This window comes from Heloderma suspectum, chromosome 2, assembly GCF_057233095.1.
Source record: "Heloderma suspectum isolate Gila_16-S chromosome 2, 16-S_ref, whole genome shotgun sequence".
Lineage (NCBI taxonomy): Eukaryota > Metazoa > Chordata > Lepidosauria > Squamata > Helodermatidae > Heloderma > Heloderma suspectum.
In genome coordinates this window covers 347,400,460-347,424,995 of record NC_139459.1, presented here as the reverse complement: position 1 = coordinate 347,424,995, position 24,536 = coordinate 347,400,460, and the positions used below count along the sequence as shown (strand labels likewise).

Sequence of the window (24,536 nt, the reverse complement as noted above, 5' to 3'; positions counted from 1 at the left end):
TTTTCCTTTTCCAAAGTCACCCGTGATAGGCTACGTAACGATTAACGTAGCCTATCACGGCTGACTTTGGAAATCTAGCCGTGATAGGCTACGTAAATCGTTACGTAGCCTATCACGGGTGTTTGTTTGTTTTTTTAATTCACTTTTGTATTTCGCGGCCGGGGAGACGGGGCGCTTCTCCCCGGCCTGAATTTCGGCCGGGCGAGGCGGGGCGCCTCCCCCCCTGGCCTGAACTTCGGGGGGAGAACCGAAGCGCCTCCCCCCCACCGCGAAGCAAACTGCGGGACTAGGTAAGTGACTTTCGTACATCACTAGTAAAATGTCTCATTGTAAAATGATGATTGTCCACAGAGGTCCCCCAAAGGCTGCAGCTTCCGACGGCCTCTGCCCCCCGTCAGCCCCCGTTATTCCCCCGGCACCCGAGGACCTTTTAAGCCCCGCCCTTTATATCCCAGAAAACTGGCTGAGATTGAGGCCGAGAAAAAAATTTGGGAGGATTTTTGGAAAAAGGAACGTGAAGAGAGAGAGGTGGCCACCGCCAAGGCTCGGTTAGAGTCTCTCCGAAGCCAATCTATGAATCCTTGACAAAAGAAGGGGTGCTCAATTGGGCTTGGACCAGGGATATGGAAAAAGCCTTTCAAGAGCTTAAACGATCCCTAATGTCTCCCCTGGCCTTGATGATCCCAAATCCTGCCAAGGCCTTCCGCCTCTTTGTGCATGAGCGAAGGGGGGTGGCGGCAGGCATGCTTTACCTGTGCCCTCCCTTCGCCCAGTAGGATATTACTCAAGGGTGCTGGACCCCGTTGCTCGATCATGCGAGCTGTTGCAGCCTAAGCCCTCCTCATTCAAGAGGCAGAAAAGCTAACCTTAGGAGGAGACAAGGAAGTTGTTCCCCATGGGGTTCCCCAGATATTAGGCTCGGGGGGGGGGGAATACCTCAACCCCGCCTGGCATTCGTGCTATGAGATCGCCCTCCTGCTTGCCCCAAATCTCACCTTCAAAACCTCCACAACCCTGAATCCGGCAACCCTCTTGCTGGAGCCAGGCCAGGGATCTGCCCACGATTGCCTAGAGGTCCTCAACGAAGAAACCCTGGCTCGACCAGACCTGCGAGATGTTCCCTGGCCCGACCCCGATGAAGAATTCTACGTTGATGGGTCCAGTTTCATGAAAGATGGGCATCAACACACCGGAGCAGCTGTGGCATCCGGCTCAAACCGCTGGCTATATAAACTTCCAGCCCACCTTTTGGCCCAGGCCACCGAAATGGTCACGATGACAGAAGCTTTAAAAATGGCCTCCGGTAAGTGGGCGAACATTTACACCGACTCCAAGTATGTATTTATGACAGTGCACGCACATGGCAAGCTATGGAAAGAGCGAAGTTTCATAACCGCCTCTGGACACAAGGTGGCCCACGGACGTCTGATCGAGGCCCTCCTTGAAGCCCTGATGCTGCCTAAGGAATCAACAGTTGTGCATGTATATGCACATGGACAGATTGAGGATCCCGCTCAAAAGCGCAAATGGTGTCCCTGTGTTAGCCGTGATAGGCTACGTAAATACTTACGTAGCCTATCACGCCATTTGAAGGAAGGCGAATGGCGGCTGCAGACGCGGCCGCCATTCGCGGAGCACCGGACAGCCGACACCAGATAGGTTCCGTTCCGGGCCCATTTCGTGGGGTGGCAGGGAGGGTTGCTTTGTTCTGCCATGCATTCGGGGGGGGGGGCGAATTCACTGGAATTCAGCCTCCCTGGAATCCGTGGCGGAGTTCTCTAACATCCCTAGATCAGACACGTGTTTATTGCTATAGCAAGGCAGACATCGCAAAGAGAAATCAGCAGCGAACAAAGGGCATTACAAGCTTTTTATACTGTGCAGCAAACAAGTCACTCCAGAGGAAGAGAGAGAAAAAAAAACCAATCTTATTCCCAGGCAAGTTACATTCCAAACAGTCAGTAAATCCTATCTCACAAACTTCAGTGATTTGATTTAAGTCTCTAAGAGAGAAAAGAAGTCAGTTCTTGGAGAAAAATGCTGACACACTGTAATCTGCCATATTATCAGAAGGCTACATCTGGCCAGGCGCCCATTAACCTTCCATTGTGCTGAGTCACAGGGCAGAGGGGCTAGGTCTGTTTACAAGACAAAAGGCCACTGCTGACCTATGTGCTCTTTGTCTCATACACCTTCCCAGCATACCAAGGAGAAGGGGGAATATAGGTCAAACATGGAGGGAGGTTGGTTCCCTTTTCTCCTCATAGACACATTTTCCCAAACAATTTTCCTAACATTTTTGAATGTTATTTTCACTAATGTACACATTTTTGCTTGCACATTTTGACTGGATAACTCCACTGCAAAATTCAGAGAACTGCATTTCAAATAATAACTGAGTTTTGCGTATTGGTTTGAAAGTGCAAAATTAGGTAAAATGTTAATTGAATAATTTTCTCCTACATCCCAACCCAGAGATGGCAGATCTAAGAATGCTTAGTTACTGACAGAAAGAGCTTTAAGCTAAAATATGCTGATATTTTGAGCTCCAGCCCTCTTGCCTTTGGCCACACCCAGCATTGGAATGTGGCTCCTTGAGAAATTCTCCAAAATAGAATTTGGCCCTTAGGATGAAAGAGGTTCTGCACCCTTGCTATGGAGACAGTGTTGGTGTAGGTGAAGAGTCTCCTCAAGATTCAGCATTTCATAGTAATGCCACACCCTACCCAGAAATAGGGTCTGATCCTCTCTCCAGAGAAAGAAGCTGAAGAGAAATGGAAGATGGGGTTGTCTCTGTCAGCATCAACAAACTTCACATAGCTGTTTTCATAGTCCAGGGACACCCGGATCTTCCTGGGCAGGAGACTCATGGTCAAAAGGGTCCATTTGGGGGCAGTGAAAGCCCAGAGAAAACGTGGTGCAACCGATTCCAGCAAGGAGCCATCGACAGAACTTCTCTCCTTTCCCACAGCCCAGATCCCCTCAGTAGGACTAAGGATGAGCTCCTGGCCTTGCCTGAAAGACTCTCGTGCAACCCCCACAGCCCAGTCTGCCCCTTCCTCCTGCACCTCAACCGCCACCTCCACCTCCCACCAATGTCGTCCTGAAGTGAATCTCTCACAGCCCAGTACACAGGGATCCAAATGAAACCTCTCACGACTCTTGGGCAGGTCCTGCTTCCTCTCTCCATATCTCACACTCTTCAGGTCATCAGACAGAACCAGGTATGCGTATGCTGTGTCAGGATCCAGACTCACACTCACTGCGTGACAGAGAAAGAGAGAGAGAAAGAAAGGGGAGCATAAGATCGAGAACTCTGGACTCTGCTAGAGCAGACCAAAGGTCTATCTAGTCCAGCGCCCTGTTTCCCATGGCAGTCAACCAGATGGCTCTAGGACAGGAGTGGAGAACCTCTTTCAGCCTGAGGGCCAAATTCAATTTCAGAGAAGCTCTTGTGGGCCACATTCCAGTGCTGGGTGGGACTGAAAGCAAAGGAGGTGGGGCCAAAGGCAAAAGGGGTGGAATCAAAAATACAACCCCCCACCCCACCATATTGTAGCTCTTACTATCTGTAACTAAGCCTTAGTAGATGCATTTCAACCTTTAAGAACAGGAAAACAACTGCATAAAAATGAGGAAACCATCAAACAATAGGTGGTTGGGGGAAAGGGGGTAGGGCCAAGGCCTTCTGAGGAAGCCCAGAGGGCCTGATTGGGACCTCAGGATTTGGGCCCTGAGCCTGAGGTTCCCCACCCCTGCTCTAGGAAGATCACAGGCACGACATGAGGGTAAAGGCCCTGTCCCACTGGTGTTTCCCAGCAACTGGTACTCAAGAGTGGATGGTGTCAAGGGGTGCTACCAGATGGAGGGCTTCTAGCACTACCAATGAGAAGGCCTTGTGCAGCTATCCCATCTTTTCTTTCTTAACATATTATCTGCAGTAAGAGAAAAGATGGAAGAAGTGGTGGGAAAACACAGGAAGGATATGAGTGGAAGACGTCATTGTCTTCATTTCCTGCAAAATTCCTTGAATAAGGCATAGTGATTGTGCCATAAAAGCTGTGCCAGAAATGCCCAAGAAGAAGATCAATCTCAGCTGCTGGGGAGTGACTCACAAAACCTCCTTTCTCCAGGCTTCACCTGAATCGAGTCAGGAGGTCCCAAAAAAGAGGAAAAAAACATTTCCACAAGCAGAAGCAGGCTGAGGTTAGAAACAAAGTACCAGCTGATAAAGGCACTGAGGAACCACCAGTTATGGGGATATTTTAAACTCCCACAGCCCTAATAAAGCATATCCTACAGTTAATTCTAGAATCATAGGACTGGTTGGCAAAAAAACCATGTAGTGTTCAGCTCTCAAACCAAAGACAAGATGACATACTGCAGCTTCTACTGATAACAACACGTTTATATATTGTTTTACAGTTTCAAAATGTTTCTCATAGCATACATCAGTAATCCTTGTGCCAGCTCTGTAGAGTAGGGCAGTGTGGCAACTAACTGTTGAGATGTGGTGTATGTGAGAGTATGAGTATAAGAAAGAGTGGCTGAGGAAATTCCAGCTTGTTTTGAGCCATGTAATGAGTTGGAGGATGAGGTGCGATTTGAGCCAGACACTTTTATGTTCAGCTCACAGGGGTATGCAACCTGGTGCCCTCTGGATGTTTTGGATTTGTAGTCCAAAACAGTTGCAATGCACTACTACCCTACATGATACCAATTTTCATCCACCAGCCAGCCCTGTCACTCCCCCGCCCCCCACCGTCCTCTCTACCCTGGTTAGCCCAATTACTGCTCAAATCTTGTGTGTGTGTGTGTGTGTGTGATTAACATCACTGAAATTTTATTTTTCAAACTGCAAGTATGGTTGCTCATAGCATCTGCCTAAGGCAGCCTGATTAAATATTTGAAAGAGGGACTCCTGTTGTCCTTCTATCCCCCATCAAATTATTCCCATCTCTTTTAGTTTTCTTGGAAGTAGTTACCTTTGGTCAGTTCTTGCTCCAGAGACCCTGCAAGTGGAAGAGAGGGTGATTTTTTTTTACTCCGACCATCATATGCACATCAGTGCATCATTTCATGTTAAAAATGTACTTGTACATAAGTATCCAGAGACTTGTGGTGGTGGCTTGTGGTTGTAAGGAGTGGGGTTGGGGAGGAGAAAAAGAAACACACTCCCAGCACCAAAAGGTCCCCTCATGTTGGTCAGTCTCTTGATGGGGAGGAAGGTAATTGCAACAAACACAAGCAGCCTCAGGAATGGACAGGGTGGAGGAGAACAATCCTAGAACCATAGAGTTGGAAGGGGCCATTTAAGCCATCCAGTCCATCACCCTGTTCAGTGCAGGAATCCAATTTAAAGCATTCCTGACAAAGAGAGGGGTGGGGGTGGGAGCAGTCTCTCTCTCTCTGTCTGGGCTTTTCTACATGAAACTTTAAACCCGCACCTTTACCAAGGCTTCTGCTTCTGGATTCTTTGTGGGATTAAGATTGGCTCCTTTACACGTCCCCCCTCCCAGGGGTTTCCTCTGCCTTTCTACATGTTCCCTTACAACCCCCTAGGTGGCGCTGTGGTATAGCAGAATTGCACAATCACATGAGATTTCGATGGCGCTATAGAGGCCATTCAGAAAAAATACCACACTTTCTCTGTTAAGGAAAACCCCGCAATAATAGTTGCAAAGCACGAGACAGGACCTGGAGGATGACAACATTGTGTTAAGGATCTGCAAACTATTGCGAGTGAGCAATCACAAGTGCATAATAAAAGCCTCATGTAGAAAGTCTCTCTCTCTCTCCCCCCCCCCTTGCCTAAATGGCATAAGAGACATAGTTGCTATCTTTGGAAGCTGGTTTAGCCTGTTTCTAGTACTTGAATTTGTAAGATGGCCCCAGTGAAGGAACTCTTCATTCCGAAATGTGTTGGGCTTAATAAAAAAATTATTCATTGGCATCTTTGGGAACATGTTCTCTTTTTGCATTCAGCAAACACAAGCAGCCTCAGAAATGGACAGGATAGAGAAGACAGAGAGTGAGAGTAAGAGAGAGAGGAGTCCGTCTCTTTCCTCCTGCCTCATTTATAATGAAAGATGGTAGCTTCCTTTGTCTCATAAAGACTGACCAACAGAGAATGAGAGGGGCAATGCTTCAGACACCTTCAAGCAACCCAGCATGTAAAGTCCATTTGTATTTCACAAAGGAAAGATTCTCTTGCAGTCAGCCCCCAAAGTGAAGCACTTTCTGAGATCTAGACCTCTCCCCATCTCTTTGCCGGTCCTCATACCTTCACATTTTTCCATAATGTCTTTCAGAGCAGATGTTTTCTGTGAGTAAATTTGGAGTCTCTCCCCCAATTTGGGGAAAGCATCAATGGCATTCTCCACTTCTTTCTTCTTAGACCTGGAAGGGAAGGTGGCTATTTTAAAATAATGGTTAAAGAACATTGTGTGTCCCCACCCCCCGAAAATTGTAGCCTTAAAGGGCAGGCTGAACGCCTACTGAGCCTGGAGTAGGCGCATTCACAGGTAGGTGTCCCAGCCCGCCATTTTGAGACTGGAGGTCTCTCTCCTAAGAACCTTCTATTCTAGTCAATTTGGCTAGGATGGAAATGTTTTGTTTATGAGGAAGGGTTCTAATGTTCTTTAAGAAGGATCAGGCTCCCCTTCCCATCAAGATATGTAATAGAGGTCTGCAGTAATTTCCTTGACCCTCTTTGTGGGATAAGAAGCAGCAAGTGGGAAAGTTATTGAGAGGATTCACGCGCTCATCGTCAAAGTATACACTTTGCATGCACAACATTGCCTATGGCTTGATCATTTATTTTGTATTTGAAAGTATGCTGTAATCTGCTTTGTGAGGGTTTCTACCCTGAAAAGTGGACTAGAAATCTAGTAAAATAATAGGTTAAATCTATAGCATCTTCAGCTAAAACGATCTTAGGCAGACTGAGAAAAGACTCCACTTGAGACCTCAAAGAGCTTCTGTTAATTAGGGTATGTAGTGCTGAGTGAGATGGAGCAATGGCCTAACGTGGTATGAAGCAGCCTCCTGCTGCTTTACAGTCTTTGCAAAATAAATAATTTAATATCAATTAATTATTTCATTTATATCTTACATTTTTTCCCTCTTGCAAGGAACCCAAGGTGGCTAACATAGTCCTCCCCTCCATTTTTCCCTCACAACAACCCTGTGAGGGAGGTTAGGCTGAGAGTCAGTGCCTGGCCCAAAGTCACCCAGTGAGCTTCATAGCCAAGTGCGGATTAGAACCTGGATCTCCTGCATCCCAATCCAACACTCTAACTGCTACACCTCACTGACTTTCTATCTTGTATCTGATAATACAGATACAGTTACAGCCTAATTCAGTTGTCCCCAATCTGATGCTCTCCAGATGTTTTGGACTTCAAATCCCACCAGCCCAAACCAGCATGGCCAGTGGTCAGGAATGCTTGGAGTTGTAGTCCAGGTTGGGGAAGTCTGGCCTAACTGTTGGAGGTAAACAATTCCATTCCCTACCTAGAATCTGAAGAATGTCAGTTCCTAAAGTTGTAGTCTTTCCCACATGGCATGGAAAATCTAATTTCAAGATCTGTCATATTGTCCCCTGAGAGGAGGATTGCATCTAACAAAATTCATGATCCTATTTTGTAGAAACACGTTGTTTTAAATGGGATAAAATCTTTCCCATAGAAGGGGGTGGGGGAAGAGAAAAAGAAGAGTGAGAAAGAGCCACCTACCTGCTCAAGGTGCTTTTGATGTCCTGAAAGAGAGAACAAGACAAGTGAGTCTCAGCTACATGGACAGAACATATACTGGGCTTGTTCTGTTGGACATTCATTTGCCCCTTCCTCATCTGGGAGAACTGGGGATGCCATGAATATTTTCTCAGGCTCAGAGAAGAACTTTTAGGATTCCCAAATTCTTCTCTGGCTTGAATTAAAAACCTGTCTGTGTGAAGCCCTTGTCAGCCAGGGGGCACGGGGGCTTCCAAGCATCCACATTTCCTGGCTACTAAAGACTCCACATGGCTGGAAAAGAGCCATTTCAAATTCAGATTGGCTTGGAAAGGATCTGGGCCATTTCCCTTTTTTGTTTTCCTTTTTGTTGTTGTTAATGGCTCCAAAGTAATCTGAGCTGCAGGGATTACACCCATCTCTAGGAAAAACAAACGGTCATTTCCAGGATCATGTCCTCTTTATCCTCTGGGTCCTAGGATGTGTCCTTGTCTTACATCTCACCTGGAGAAATTCATGTGGAAGCTGCTGTAACTTTGCTTCCATCTCTGTGATCTGCTTATTGAGATGAGATATCTCCTCAGATGCGAAGAGAAAACTCCCTGGAAAAGACCCTGATGCTGGGAAAGACTGAAGGCAAAAGGAGAAGGGGACGGCAGAGGATGAGATGGCTAGATAGCATCACGGATGCAATGAATATGAACTTGAGCACGCTCCGGGAGAGAGCGCAGGACAGGAAGGCCTGGCGTGCTATGGTCCATGGGGTCACGAAGAGTCGGACACGACTGAACGACTGAACAACAACAATCTCCTCAGACAGCCTGGCAACATTTTCTTCTTGTTTCTTCTCCAACTCTTTCTCCAGATCACACAGCTTGGCCAGCCAATGGCACTCCTTTTCATTAAGAAAATTGTGCATATGCTCAAAAGCAGACTTGGTCTTTTGCTTCTCTATTCCTAACTGTGTCTGGGAGAAAAGAAATGTACAAATTGAGGAAGGGTCAGAGATTAAACAAGGTAATCATTCAAGCGAAAGTGGTGAGTTGCCAGTGACTGCAGCAATGAATGAATTGGTCACATAATACTTCTGGTGTCTTGTGGATTATGAGAAGTGGACTCTTTCTCCCACTATCTGAGTAGGAAGACTATTCTGGACTTGATTCAACTCACTGATAATTGTCTATGTAACTGAGAATAATTAATTTTATTACGAAGACCAGATATTTTAGACTACAAATCCCCTAATTTCTCACCATGTCCAAACATCTGGAGGGTTGTCTATACCTGACATAGATATTTGGGTGTACTCTTGGCCTAGCCCTGAACCTGGATGCCCAGGTCTCAGTGGTGGCCAGGAGTGTGTTTGCACAGCTGCGGCTAGTACACCAACTGCATCCGTTCCTAAAGATGTCTGATCTGGCTATGGTCATGCATGCCTTAGTTACATCCTATTTGGACTACTGTAACATGCTCTACATGGGGCTGCCTTTGAAAACTGTTCAGAAAGTTCAGCTGGCCCAGAATGCTGTGGCCAGACTGTTGACCAGGGCTGGATACAGGGAGCACGTGATCCCCTTGTTACAACAGCTTCACTGACTACCAGTCTGTTTCCAAGCAGAATTCAAAGTGCTGGTTATGACCTATAAAGCCTTATATGGCTTGGGACCAGGCTACCTGAAAGACTGCCTTCTCCCACATGAAGCTGCCGGGCTGGTTCCTAAGTTCTTCTGGAGGTCCTTCTTTTGAGACTGCCATCTTCAGAGGCATGTTTGGTGGCAACTCAAGAGAAGGCCTTTTCAGTGGTCACTCCTGGGCTATGGCATTCTATGCCAAGGGAGGCTAGGTTTACTTCCTCTTTGATGTCCTTCCACTGGCTGGCAAAGACTGACCGACTGACTGACTGATTTATTTATTTTATTTTTAGAGGCCTTTGGCCTCTAAGTAGGTCTGGTGAGCTGGGTTCTGTTTTTAATAGTATTTTTTCTGTAATTGTTATGTTTTTATTGCATTTTAATGTATTGTTTTTAATCCATTCTAACTGGTTCTGTAAGCCACCTTGTGTGCCATTTTTTAGTAGAAAGGAAGCGTACAAATGAAAGAAAATAAATCAAATAGTTATAATCCATTGGAAAAGGCAGAAGGCTCAAAAAGCATCTGGTGAATATTAATTAGCATTCATATGTGATATTTGTCAACCGTTGAACTGGGGTGATTTTTGACCTGTTTCAGATGCTTACCTGGGGGCTTGTCTATTCACCCCTCCTTCCTCCTCCTCCTCCTCCTCCTCCTCCTCCTCCTCCTCCTCCTCCTCCTCCTCCATTCAACTGAGGTAGTGTGTGATATGAACACTTCATGTAATGTTCTGATTTGCCCCATTCTGTCCCATTAACTGTGTGAACAGAGTGCTGGACTAGATGGACCGTTGGTCTGATCCATCAGGGCTTTTCTCATGTTCGTAATGCAGAGTCCTGATCTGTGCAATTCTGTCATCTCAGAGGAAGAAGGAGAGAATATCGTATAAACTCTGTGGTTGGGTGGAGAGACTCCCACTTGCTTCTGCACTATCTGGGGAGGTTTGCCACCCAAATACATGTCTGAATTCAAATCCACTCCTGGGGCTCCTTCACACCAGGCTTTTATCCTGAGATTGAGATGGCTCCCTCACGGAAATTTGTGGGCTCTTTACATAATACTGTGACCCTCCAAGGCGTCTCCTGCACTAAATGCCCTGTTTATAAATAGATCGCAGATGATGAGCTATCAAATTACCCCATTGTGTTCCACTTCAGTTTCCTCCGTGATAAGAGTCAAAGCGGCATGAAGAGGAGCGAGATCAATGAAAGATAATGGAAGACTCAGATACAGGGAGAAGGAGGGGGGAAGGGGAAGGGGGAAAGGAAGCGCATGAAAAAGGGAGTTGTTGTGATCCTGCATTTAAAACGGAAGCAGAAAGCCCCATTTTAAATGCAGGATTTTATGTTGGTGTAGAGATGCCCCTGAAGTGCAATGGTGGATATGCATTCTTTGTTGATGTTTGAACTGGTTCTTTTTTAACAGAGTGGTAATAAAAGAGGGCTTTCAAGTAGGGATGTCAGAGAATTCCGCGACGGATCTTGGTGAAGCTGAATGCCAGTGCATTCGGCCCCCCAAAATCCATCGCGGAACGAAGCCCCCCCCCCACGAAAGGCACGCGAAACGGAGCACTTACCTGCTCCCGTCCGCGCTGCTGTGCGAATGGCGGCCGTCCTGCAGCCGCCATTCGCTTCCTCCTTCTTCAGCCGTGATAGGCTACGTAAATACTTATGTAGCCTATCACGGATAACGCAGGGATGCCATTTGCGTCCCTGCGGAGGCCGTGATAGGCTACGTAAATATTTACATAGCCTATCACGGCAAGGGGGAAAAACCCCCAGCCTACGCAACTGGCGGCAGCTACCACCATTTGCGTACGCTGGGGTTTTCCCCCTACGTAAATATTTACGTAGCCTATCATGGCTCACTACAGGGACGCAAATGACGGTGGCTATGACAGCCGCCATTTGCGTCCCTGCAGGGCTGCCCAGCAGCTGGATGTCCGGCTGCGGGTGGCTGGAGCTGGCCAGTGGCTCCATGGCTTGGCCGCAGAGCAGAGCCAGCCGGCCAGGATTCCAGGGGGAGGCACAGAGTGCCTCCCCCCCTGGTGAGGATTCCAGGGGGAGGGATGGAGTGCCTCCCCCCACCTGCGGAACCCAGCGGAGCCAGGTAAGCGGGGTTTCGTACACCCCTACTTTCAAGCAATCTGGTCTAGTTTCATTGAGTTGTTTGGTTTATGAAAATATGTTTCCAGAAGGGTTTTTTTTTTCTCATTCTCCCCTCTTTTTCTTAATATATTGTACACTATGTATAACTATATCTTAGATATTAGGTTTGTAATCTGACTACAATCTGATGCATGTCTACTCAGAAGTAAGTGCAGTGGAATACAGTGGTGCTTACTCCCAGCCACCGCAGCCTTAGTTCATTTAGGGTTCAATCCTATGCATGTTTAGACAGAAAAAAGCCCTACGACAACCAGCATTTCCCAGCCAGACATGTAGGACCACTTTCTTTCTAAACATCCATAGAATTGCACCCTTAGGCTGCAATCCTATACACACACTTACATGGGAGTAAAACCCATTGAACTTAGTGAGGCTTACTTCCAAGTAGACACTGTGATATTATGTTGCCACTTTATATTTGTAATGCATTGAATTTCACATATGTATTTTTTTGTTTTTTGTTGTTTTCAAGTTTAATATAAATTCTAAAAAATAATGTATGTATTGGGAAGGGGTGTGCAGTCACCTTGGACCAGGCACAAATCCAAGGTGAGAATCTCTGTCTCAGACATTTGGACCATCTCAGATCTGAGGCACCTTGAATTTGGGACTTCAGATCTGCCTTGGAAGACCTTCTAGATTAAAAAAAAAAAAAATCTGTCATGCCCTACCTGGAAGAGGCTTCATCTGAGGAAGAAGAGGAGGGTGAAAGCCAGCACAACGGGCCCCAGCCAGAGCTAGGGGAGGAACAGGAGGCCTCTGCTGACAGCCCTCCCCTGGAACCATTACAGGAGGAACCTGGTCCCTCCTGAGCAATTCCTGAACTCCCTCAAAGGCAGGGAGCAGAGCCTGAGATAATTCATCCCTCTAAGCTGCAGCGTGAGGCCTCTCTTAAAAGCTACACACTGACCTAATTAGCCTGCTATGTTGATTAACAATCAGCTGTAAATGAGCACAGCCGAAGCCAGCTCTCTGCCGCAAACACCAGCACCGTACCCTCAGTGTTTCACCTCGAATTACCAGACCTTGCATATTCCTAGATCCTCAGCTATCCACCTGGACAACCCTCTTGGACCACCACTGAATGGCGTTGATGCTCGATAGAACTGCCTCTTGTGGACTGCTTTGACCTCGCCTCAGCCTGCTCCTGCGAAACCTACTTGGAATTCTTGCGCATGACCCTGGACTGAACTGGTTGCTCTCTCTGTCACTCTTGGGACATTCTGTCCCTTGCCCAAGGCACTTGCTGGTGATGAAGAATGACAAATTCTTTCATACATTTTTGTAACCTCCCCCAAACCATCTATAAATAGAAAATGCTAGGGAGATGGGGCAGGGGACGCAGTTCTATGACTGATAGCTCAAGCTCTCCCTTTTACTTCCAGGGCTCTCCTACCAGGACCTTCATGGTTTTTCTACCTGGACAAATACCTACCAGGCACTTCATCGTTTTCCGCTCTTCCAGTTTTTGAATCATAATCTTTTCTCTCTCTTTCTCCAGTGACAGCTGTTCCTGGACGATTTTCTGTAGAAAGCAAGTGTGATCTAATAGTGAAGTAGGGATGTGAGGAGAGTCTGGTTGGGGCATGAGGCTTGGCGATTTCTCACCAGGTCGGCCCCCTGGATGCCAGTCCTCAGATCCCCACGCTTGTCCAACTTGGAACACACCGAGGCCGGCAAGCGCAGGAATCCCTGCTTGTTTGCGAGAGCTGCCATTTTGCACAAATGATACCGCCAAGCAGAGCTACGAAGAAATCATGTCAGACTTTGAAGCTTTGGGAAGGAAACTCAAGAACGTTGGGGCCCAGATAGTTTTCTCATCCATCATTCCAGTAGTCAGAAGAGGGATAGAAAGGGAAAGAAAAATACTCCGGGTGAATGACTGGCTACGAAGGTGGTACTGGCATGAGAGATTTGGATTCTGGGACCACAGGCTATGCTTCCTGGAAGATGGACTGTTGGAAGGGATGGGTTGCACCTCACAAAGGCTGGGAAGAATGTGTTTGGCCACTGCATGAAGAACTTCATCAAGAGGGCTTTAAACTGAATCCTACGGGGGAGGGAGAAGTAAAGTTGGGGGTAACAGTGGACCAAGGCTCATGCATCGCAATGGAGACTTCCTGACTGTTAGAGCAGTACGGCAATGGAACCAATTCCCTAGGGAGGTGGTGGGCTCTCCCACACTGGAGGCATTCAAGATGAAGCTGGACAACTATCTGTCAGGGATTCCTGCACTGAGCAGGGGGTAGGACTCGATGGTCTTATAGGCCCCTTCCAACCCTACGTTTCTATGATTCTGTGATCTCTTTTTAACATAGGAGGATAAAAGTGCCCTTGAGCAGTTGAAGAACATCCTCCCTTCACCACAGGGAACATACACACATGTAGGGATGCTGGAGAAAATCGAGATGGACTAAAATGAGCTCAGATTTCTAAGAATCCAACCTGTGGACCAGCCTCCTCAGGCTGCGCAGAGTCTGTGGACTTTCAGATCTTTTTTCTTTTTCTTTTTTAACTTTCCTGGCATTTACACAAATTTATCTGTAGGAAAATACACAAATTTCTGCTGAGACTGGTAAATATACGCAGGGAAAAGTTGAATGGAATGGGGGACAATATGCTAAATGTTATGTCCTAAGGTAAATTATGTAAATTGTTGCAAACTCTCTTACGGAATTATTTGTGAATTTTTCCACATAATGAAAAAAATCGAATCCATCTGTGAATGGACGATGGAGTGGAAGGCACCTGACAATTCATGAAATACGGATAGAACAGATTTTACACAATCCATACATCCCTGCACACATGATCAGGGTTTTAGGTGGAAAGCTTTTTGTTTGTTTTTGTTTCCACATTTATTTTTCTAGAAATTAAACAATACACTAGAAACAAAGAGTTTCCACTATTTAGATCATTTCCTACCTTGTATTCCTGGGCAGCCTTTTCCAGAAGAAGCACAGAGTGTTGTTCGTGTTCTGGGGAATGTTCACAAAACACACACACCAATTCTCCATCATCTTTGCAGAAGAGATGGAGTTTTTCCTTATGTCTCTTGCACAGATTCTCTGTTCCAGGGGTTGATTTGTAGCGTCTCATTTTTTCGACTGTGTTTGTCAGCTGCCAGTTGGGCCGGTGATCTCCTTTCTGGATCTTAGCTCTGCAAACGGGACATTCCAGTTCGTCCAGTTCTTCATGCAGTTCTTCATGGTTTTCATAAAAATGGTTGATGCAGCACCGACAGAAGTTGTGGCCACAGGCCAGAGTCACAAGGTCTGTTAGAAATTCTTGGCAAATAGGGCACTTAACATCTTCTAATATATCCATATCTATTGTGGCTGCAGCCATGGCAGATGGCACTTCCTGGATCTTGCTTGCATTGTAAATATAAAATATCAGATGTAGCTTCAAATTGAGAACTTAAGGAATAACTCCATCGACTTCTTTATTTCCTTCTTCCCCCATGCCTTTTTGGCTCCTCCCTTTTTACTGCTGCTCCTTCTAGACACTGGAACTGATTAATTGGAAAGATATAATACCTCTAAGGGTCTTTTGTTTGAAGATAGTGATTTGGTGTGTGTGACCTGTAGGGGGACAGCCAGATGGGAATTGTCTAGAGCAGCGTCCCTCATCTTGGCGTCCTCCATATGCAGTGGACTACAACTCCCATCAGCCCCAGCTAGCATGGCAAATTCTAGGGATGGGACTTGTAGTCCAACAGTTCTGGAGGGCACTGGGTTGGGAAAGACTGGTCTAGAGGAAGAACTTTCTGTTAGCTATAACAGAATTATTAACAGAATTGCTCCCCAGCAACCATTTATGATCGCATGAAACATTATAAGGGCTAAGACTCACAACTTTATTGAATAAGCAAACACATTCTCCTTCTTTTTCTTCCTCCTTCTCCTCTCCCAAGAGATTTCAAAGGAGAAAAATATGGAGCATAAAACTGGTAAAATTCATCATGAGCTATTGCATGGGTTGAACCTCAAGCAAAATGTCTGTGTCTTCCCACCCACAATGCCACTCATGCTGATTCAATTCCCATCCTGTGCTGTGGCTGCCAACTTCCCATCCTCATATCCCACTTGCTTCATCTCTGAAACCATGGCCTCTCTCTTACTGTAATTCCGAAATCACTCCTTACCTTCACTCTACACACACCTAATATTATATACAGTGACTGAGGGCTTCTCCACGTGGGGCTTTTTATCCTGCAACGTTACTGAGGCTTCTGTTTCTGGATTGTTTGTGGGATGAAGAGCAGTTCTTTACATAGCTGGGTTTTCTCAAATGCATGTAAATGTACCATTTACATTTACTGATAGCTGGAGCCCAGCGGGATGTTATTGGATGCCAGCAGCATTGTACTAGAGCTGTTGTGGGCGCCCGACTGGGTCCAGGAGTCCGTCGCCCCCCCCTCTGCAACCCCTGGACTGTGCCCACCAAGCCGCTGTCCTGGCTCACAATATTACGCCTATTAAGCTTTCCGAGCCCCCAAACTGGGCATATTTAAATATGTGCATTTTCAAAACTCCCTTTTCTGTGCAGAAGAAAAGGTGGGAAAACAGTGGGCGCTCACTGGATGGGTGAATCTGGGAGGGCATGAGCTGATGCGAATGTGGGTCTGGGGGGGGGGGGAGCGGGCGTGGCGCTTCAGCGGGTGCCCGGAGAACCTGAGGCAGGGTGTGCTTGCACATCGCTACGTTATACACCCACAGTCCACTTCCTTTGAGGTAGCCCTCCTCCTTCTCGGCATGAACTCTTCCATTTCAACTTCCTTGCCTCCTCTTTTCACTTCTGCTGCCTCTGATCCCGACCTCGGCCACTTTTACATAAAATCCATTGTACTTTTGCAACTTCATAAATCTGCTCTCCTCCCCCCACACGAAGCCAGCCATGACCTTTTTCTCGTATTTGCGAACTTGGGGACTGAGTGGAAAAGGGTTCAAACTTCTCTGGGCAGCAACTGCAGCATGGAGAGATCCCCTGATCCCAAGCCCTGAATGGAGGAGTGACCTAAAAGGGGTGGAATGTATGCAATCCACACACACACACACAGAGCAAGTAGTTTCCCTTTTCTCATGTGTGCGAACAGGGGGACTGAGTGGAAAAGGGCTAAAGGGGAAGGGAACAGCTGAAAGGGCCGGTGCTGCCCATGCCGGCTCTGCAAGCCAAGCGGTAGCAGAATGGCCAACAGGCAAAAGGGCGCAGGTGCGGTGTGGTGGGGTGACACTCCCACCCCATTGTTGTCATTGGCAATGTCAACATAACCGTGCCCCCAACTTCCGCCCACACATCGTTGTGCAATGGCAAAAGCACATGGGCAGGTGATGGCGGTTTAATGGCGCAGCTAACCCCCCCCCCCCCGCACATTTTCCCCATTCAGACATAACATGGGAAGAGCGGGGGGGAAATGCGGAGAAATGTCTGGAGGACCACGATGTTGTGTAAAGCTCCTGGAAAATACCGTGCATGAGGAATGACGACTGCACTACAAAACGCAGTGGGAGTATGATTAAGAGACAGAAGTCTCCAAGCACAACTGTTTTGGGCTGCAATTGAATCCTGTTGTCCTCAGTCCACTATAGTAGTCTTCCCCAACCTAGTGCCCTCCAGATGTGTCAGACTACAACTCCCAGCATTCCCAGCCAGCAGGATCAATGGCTCTGGGGGAAGGCTGAACTACACATGACCCAAACATGATGTCAGAATTACCTACTGGGCATCTGAAGCCAACAGGAAGGATCGGCTCACACAACAAAAGTGTCTCTGCTGTGCTTGGTGACTGGATTTCAGCCATCTTATATTATTAGAGAGACACAGGGCTACAGGGAAGTAACTCTGAAAGCCCTCACTCCTGCATCTGTGGTTTCTCTTCACGTCTTCAAAGAGAAAAAGCTGGCAAATGCATCTTGTGCGAAAAACACAGGACAGTATTCCAAAGGGTGGGTGCCACTCCCAAGAAGGCCCACTTACATGCTGTTACCTGGTGATACACTGTTGGTCATGGAATGACCAATGTTCTCACAACAGCTATCTTACAGTTAGATGGAACTACACTTTCCTCTAGGGAGGCTTTTACCACTCTCCTAATCCACTTGGCCAGGCCTCCTGTGGCTGCTTTAATCAGTCAGGGCCAAGCGGGCAAGTGGTTGATCCCTCGCCTCCAAGGATCTTCTCCATATCCACATCCTTGGAATGTAGACAGACAGAACAGTATCTTTCATAATAGGACAAACAGACTTGTGTAATCAAGTTCTTATCTATACAAAGGTGGAAATCAGTTCCCTGGCCTGGGTGAACCTGGGTGGGGTTTTATATTACAAGCAGATGTTGGCTGTGTTTTTAGCACAATATGCATTTGCCAGCTTTTTCTCCAAGAAACCACAGATGCAGGAGTGAGGGCTTTCAGAGTTACTTTCCTGTAGCCCTGCGTCTCTCTAATAATATAAGAAGGCTGAAATTCAGTCACCAAGCACAGCAGAGACGCTTTTGTTGTGTGAGCCGATCCTTCCTGTTGGCTTCAGATGCCAAAAACAAATTCCAGGAGCTGGGTAGGGGAGTAGGTTCTGCTGCACCTGACAGTGGCATTCCTTACCATTGACCATAGTATCATTCTAGATAACCTGGCTGAAGAACATAAGAAGTGCCCTGCTGGATCAGACCAAGGGTCCATCTAGTCCAGCATTCTGGTCACACAGTGGCCAAACAGCTGTCGACTGGAAACCCACAAGCAGGACACAAGTGCAATAGCACCCTCCCACCCATGTTCCCCAGCAACTGGTGTACATCAGCATACTGCCTCTGATACTGGAGGCAGCATACAGCCCTGAGGACTAGGAGCCATTGATAGACGCCTCCCCCAGGAATTTGTAATGCTTCAGCATGTTGATATGATACACCTCAGGCTGTTGTGTTGAATCGGGATGGCTAAGCTTTCAGGCGCTTTCAGCCAACTCAGAGCTCTCTCTTTCTGCCTCATAGTGGTTAGGTAAGCTAAAAAACACCACAAAAAATAAATTATAAAACACCCTGAAAATGAGCCATAAGAACATAAGAAGAGCCCTGCTGAATCAGACCAAGGGTCCATCTAGTCCAGCATTCTGTTAACACACTGGCCAACCAGCTGTTGACCAGGAACTCACAAGCAGGGCATGAGCGCAACAGCACCGTCCCGCCCGTGTTCCCCAGCAACTGGTGTACATCGGCATCTTGTCTCTGATATTGGAGTTAGCATATAGCCATCAGGACTTGGAGCCATTAATAGCCTTCTCCTCCATGAACTTGTCTAACTCCCTTTTAAAAGCTGCCAAATTGGTGGCCATCACTACGTCTTGTGGTAGCGAATTCCATAGTTTAACTATGTGCTATGTGAAGAAGTCCTTCCTTTTATCTCCCCTGAATCTCCCACCAATCAGCTTCATGGGATGACCCTGGGTTCTAGTATTTTGAGAGAGGGAGAAGAATGTCTCCCTATCCACATTCTCCACACCATGCATAATTTTGCATACCTCTATGATGTCTCCCCTTATCCTCCTTTTTTCCAAGCTAAACAATCCCAGCTGTTGTAACCTTCCCTTGTAGGGGAGATGCTCCAGCCTCTTGATCATTTTAGTTGCCCTTCTCTTTACTTTTTCCAGCTCTACAATATCTTTTTTTAGGTGTGGTGACCAAACTGGACACAGTATTCCAAGTGTGGTCGCACCACAGATTTGTATAGGGGCAGTATGATATTGGCAGTTTTATTCTCAATTCCTTTTCTAATTATGCCTAACACAGAGTTTGCCTTTTTTACAGTGGCTGCGCAGTGGGTTGACATCTTCATTGAGCTGTCCACCACAACCCCAAGATCTCTTTCTTGGTGGCTCACTCACCGCTAGCTCAGATCCCATCAGGTTATACTCGAAGTTGGAATTTTTTTCTCCTAACATGCATCCATGTACGCTTGCTTACATTGAACCACATTTGCCATTTGGATGCCCGTTCTCCCAGTTTGGAGAGATCTTTTTGGAGCTTCTCACAATCCCTTTTTGTGTTAACCACCCTAAATAATTTGGTGTCATCTTGGCCACTTCACTGCTCACTCCAAGCCTCCTGAAGGCGTGGGAAGCACCATTTTTCGGTGGTTGCCATCCTTCCTTGAGGGTTATTTCCAAATGGTGGTGCTGGGGCACTCCTGATGGATGCCTTGGCTATTGGTACATGGTGTCTATTAGGTATCATGTGCCAAGCACTATCCTCCCCACCACCTTCATTGGACATTTCTTCCCTATGAAGGGAGGGGGAAAATAGAATTCTAGGGATTATCAGGGTGAGTGTGTACAAATTGCTTGATTTTCAGATACTTACAATTTGCTGAGGTGACTGATGCTTCCTTGTTTTTTTCCCCTTTCTTCTTAGCTGTTGAGTCCTATGGAATCCTATCTGCAAATACCCCTGGGAATCATAGAAATATCAAGTTGGAAGGTACTTTGGAGATCAACTAATCCAACCTCCTGCTCAATGCAGGCTAAGCAATGCTGCTTGTAGCTACAGCATTCCTAGTAGATGGCTCCCCAGCCTGTGCTTAATACCTCCAGTGAAGAAGAACCCACCATCTCCCAAGGCAAGTCTGTTCCCCTGCTGAAGAGCTCTCACTGTGGTGAAGTTTCTCCTGATGTTGAGCTGAAATTTGCATCCCTGCCAAAATGAATAAATGGAGAGACCCCACTCCATGTCCCACCTAGAATGTTGGAGTGCCTCTGGGAAGGATGCTAGCATGACTGTGCTAACATAATCCCAAGAGGTGTTTTGGGAAGGAAGATAGCAACAATTAGGGATGTCCATTGCCATGAAATCTGGCCCTTTTTGGGCTCACAGGACTTCCATGGTGTGCCCAACTCGCGTTGCTTTTGCGAGCTGAGCTACGTGTTTTCCCCAAAGCCCAGGGACTTCTTACCTAATTTATTTGGTCTCGGTTGTAATTTGCACAGAGATTTGCACAAATTATGACTGCAAATTGCGAAAATTACAGCTGTGATTTGCATGATTTGTGCAAATTGAAGTCTTAATTTATGCAAATTCAGTAACACTGAACATCCGATAGCTGGCCCGACTTGCTGCAGGTGGAGTTGGGCCAGCAGGCAGAACATGCAATGAAGTCAGGGGGGCTGAGCCACTGAAAACTCATCGAGCTCCACCCCTAAACCTGATTTCTCCAACATCCATACCAACAATTAGAGGTCTATCGCTGTTGCTGCTGCTGCCCCACTAATCTTGGGGTGTGTGTGGTGTGTGGTGAGTATTTGGGCTGAATCCCAAATTGGGGAAAGGGGCTTCTTTTGAGAGTTAAGCAAAGAAAAAGAAGCCCCCTGACATTTAAGCACTTTCCTTGTCAAATTGTGACCCGCCAAATGGCACTGAATAGCCACCCACAATTTACTAGCTGCAGTAGAGTTTTTAAAAAACGAAGACCCCTTCACTATTTAACCCCCTTCATCTCCCCTGAAAATGGTGCAAACTGATTTGCACCTTCCTCATTTTGGGATTTGCCCAAAATACTCCCCTCCCCACTAATCAGTCAGATCCCAAGATAGGGGGGAAAAACACTGTGAGTGGTGTTTTTTTATATTTATATTTTTATTTATTTATTATTAAATTTATTAATCGCCCATCTGGCTGGTCACCCAGCCACTCTGGGCGATGTACAACATACAATAAAAACAGTTTAAAACAATAAAATTCTACAATAACAACATTTTCTAAAATACCCTAACCCACCCCAAATGCCTGCCTGAACAACCACGTTTTTAATGCACGACGGAAGCTCATTAAAGAGGGGGCATGACGGAGTTCCCCAGGGAGGGAGTTCCACAGAGTGGGGGCCACCACAGAAAAGGCCCTCTCCCTCGTCCCCACCAGTCTAGCTGTCCTGGCTGATGGGACAGAGAGAAGGCCATCCGAGGCTGATCTTGTTAAGCGGCCTGTCTGGTGCTGCTGGAGGCGCTCCTTAAGATAGGCTGGGCCGGAACCATATAGGGTTTTAAAGGTCAAAACCAACACCTTGAATTTGGCCCGGAAAACAACTGGTAACCAGTGCAACTCCTTCAGCACTGGAGTGATGTGATCTCGCCGGCGGCTGCCTTTAATCAGGCGAGCCGCCGCGTTCTGTACCAGCTGCAGTTTCCGAACCGTCTTCAAGGGTAACTCCACGTAGAGCGCATTACAGTAGTCTAAACGAGAGGAGACCAGGGCATGTGCCAGGGCTGACAACGACATACCTATGGTATCTGTTCTGAATGCTAGGGCTTAACAAGCCACAGATGACAATGCTCTCAAGCAGGTGCAGAGTGCATTTCTTTCATCAGTGAATACAGAGAAACAGGCTCCGGGTAACAGTGTTGTTGTTTTCAGCATCTCTTTCCCCAGAAATTAATTGCTGGCCGTATTTACAGGGAAGGATTCTACCGCTCAAGATCTAGATCAGCCTTCCCTGACCTGCTGCCCTCCAGATGCATTGGACTGCAATTCCCATCATTCCCAGCCAGCAAGGCCTTTGCTGGCTGGGAATGAAGGCAGTGGAAGTCCAACAGATCTGGAAGGCACCAGGTTGGGGAAGGCTGATCTAGATTATTTCCTACCTTATATTCCTGTGCAGTCTTTTCCTGGGCAAGGGTCAAGTGTTGTCTGTGTTCTATGTGCTGACAAATTCAACAGACTAATTTTCCACCCTCTTTGCAAAGCAGGTTGAGTTCCTTCTTATATTTCACACATAGGTTGCCCTTTGCAGCTGTCTTTTTCAGCTGGCAGCGATGCCTTCTCTGGCTTCTGGCTTCGCCGATAAGACACTTAGAGGGCCCTGGTTCTTCCCTTTGCTCACAGTCTTTAGTGAAGCAGTCCTGGCACACACAGGGACCCTGGGCCTCTTAGGCACTTCTGGCAGATGTGGTTCTTGGCCATCACTTCCACATCCGTGGTGGTAGACCTGTGGCCATGGTGGCTGGAGTCTCTGTGGTTTTGTTGGAAGAGGCAGCTTGTCTGAGCTGAAGGGAGAAAGCAGGATGAGAACTGAGTAAAGACTGGTGGGAAAATAATTTCCCAGAGTTCTAAATGACATGGGGGAGCTTACATGCGCCTGAGGTTATCCCTCAACACAAAGAGGCTGGTAAGGATGGCGATGGAGGCAAGGCGGAGCTTGGATGCTCCTCCAAGTCACATGTTCATTGAACACTGAACCAGAAAGCCTCAACAGGGACATGGAGAGCAGGGCTAGCAACGTGTATTACATTCAGAGGCAGTATGCCCTTATTTCATTAATTTACACCCCACATTTTCATATTAGATGCTCTCCCCCCATATGTTCATTAAACACTGAATCAGAATGCCTGAATATGCTTATGAACATGGCTAATCCACTTCTAAAGTAATCTCAGGTAATGCCAGTCCCCCACATCTTGTGGAAGCAAATTTGGGAAATGAATTATGCATTGATGAAGACATAGATTCTTTTGTCTGTCCTCAGTCTACCGCCTTTCAGTTTCATTGGTTGACCCTGAAAGGGGACACAAAATAACTTTTCTCTACTCCCTTTCTCCAAACCATGCATAATTTAATAAAACTCTACCATGCCAACCCATGCCATCTTTTTTTCTAGAGATGCTTTTCTAAACTAGAATTTAACACGTTGTTGTTAAAAGCTAGTATCAATTTAACTACTTAAATGAAGATAAATATCTTCATTTAAGATATTTAGGGCGCAGTCCTATGGCGGCTAGTCAGTGGCTAGACGGCCATAGGATAGGTCAGTTCCAGGGAACTAACCTCGGAGCCCATGATCCAAGGTCGGTTCTTGGAGAACTGACCTCCACCCCCTCCCGCGTTGCCTTGTACGCAGTGCAGAATGGCTCCGCGCTCAGACGAGGAGCGCAGAGTGGCAAAAATGGTGCGTTCCTGGGGGCGTGCTGGGGTGGGGAAGTTGGAAATGCCTGTACGACACATCCCATGTGTTGTCCGGCTGCCGCTTCCTGCGCTCCGAGGCCCCATGGCTGGACAGCCAAAATCGTCTGTCCAGCTGTAAATGCAGGGTGGCTGAAGCATGGAGGGGATGATCCTCTCCGTGTTCCTCCTGCCCTGCATTGGAGAGGCAGTCGCCTCTGAGTTTGAGGGCAGCTGCCTATCCCCACAGGATTGCGCCCTTAAGGGATCTTAAATGAAGATAGTTTACTGCCTTCTGAAAGGCAAAAAGAGATGGTGCCAGGCAGAAACCTTCAGGATGGTATTTCATAGCCATAACTTCACAGGTTGTAGTTTCGATTGTGATGTTGTACACTACAGATTTCAGCCAGCTCTGACTGGTAGAGGAGCCATCAACTGAAATTTAACCACTGTGAGCAAGCAAGCAAGGACTCAAAAATTGACCCTACTCAACATTACGATTTGGGAGACATGTTTACGTCACTGCTGGAGAGCGGGAGCATGTTGTTCTCAGAAACATGCACCCAGCTAATAAAATGCAGAAAGCAGAAACTACTGTAAAGTGAAAACAAACTGCTAGGAAGGGAGGGACTCTCTTTAGATACAAGATAAATTCTTATAAAAAGGAATCTACACAGAGCTGTCAAAAAAGCAAACTAGATTGATTTCCCTGCCCTTCCCACTGTGCTAATTTCCTACCTTGTACTCTTTGGCAACCTCTTTCACCTGAGCCGCACGCATTGCCAGTTCTTGGTTTGGCCTGAGGTCACCTCCCTGAAATATTTTTCCACAGCGAGGGCAGGAAGCTTCTGTGACGGACTCTCCCCAGCGCTGTGTGAGGCAGCCTCGGCAGAAATTGTGCCCACAGTCTAGGCTCACTGGGTCTGTGAAGTATTTGTGGCAAATGGAGCAAGTTGTTTCTTCACAGAGCCCCTTGACTGGACCTCCAGATGCCATGGCTGCCTTTTCCTGATGCATAAAAACAGCTGTAGTTTCATTTCTACAGGAACAGAGTGGTGCTCCACTGACGTGACAAAAACGGTTGGAA

At 46.9% G+C, this 24,536-nt stretch overlaps 1 protein-coding gene across 1 annotated transcript; it reads right to left on the bottom strand.

The window, feature by feature from the left end:
• On the bottom strand, window positions 1–24,536 carry LOC146355404 (E3 ubiquitin-protein ligase TRIM15-like). Its single transcript, XM_084829881.1, has 11 exons — window positions 24,188–24,536; window positions 22,477–22,557; window positions 22,234–22,413; window positions 14,459–14,953; window positions 12,969–13,058; window positions 8,539–8,700; window positions 8,238–8,309; window positions 7,737–7,759; window positions 6,284–6,399; window positions 4,986–5,012; window positions 1–3,262 (listed from the first exon to the last, which is right to left on the bottom strand). Exons 1-11 carry the CDS (start codon window positions 24,464–24,466, stop codon window positions 2,697–2,699), a joined length of 2,091 nt encoding a protein of 696 aa, XP_084686007.1. The 5' UTR covers window positions 24,467–24,536; the 3' UTR covers window positions 1–2,696.

Excerpts from the sequence above, each read along its gene's own strand:
- LOC146355404 (XM_084829881.1), bottom strand. The coding sequence starts at position 24,466 with ATGCATCAGGAAAAGGCAGCCATGGCATCTGGAGGTCCAGTCAAGGGG. Across the intron at positions 14,954-22,233 it reads GCAAAGAGGGTGGAAAATTA|GTTCTCAATTTGAAGCTACA; the intron begins GTCTGTTGAATT and ends GTTATTCCTTAA. Across the intron at positions 7,760-8,237 it reads TTCCACATGAATTTCTCCAG|GACATCAAAAGCACCTTGAG; the intron begins GTGAGATGTAAG and ends TCTCTCTTTCAG.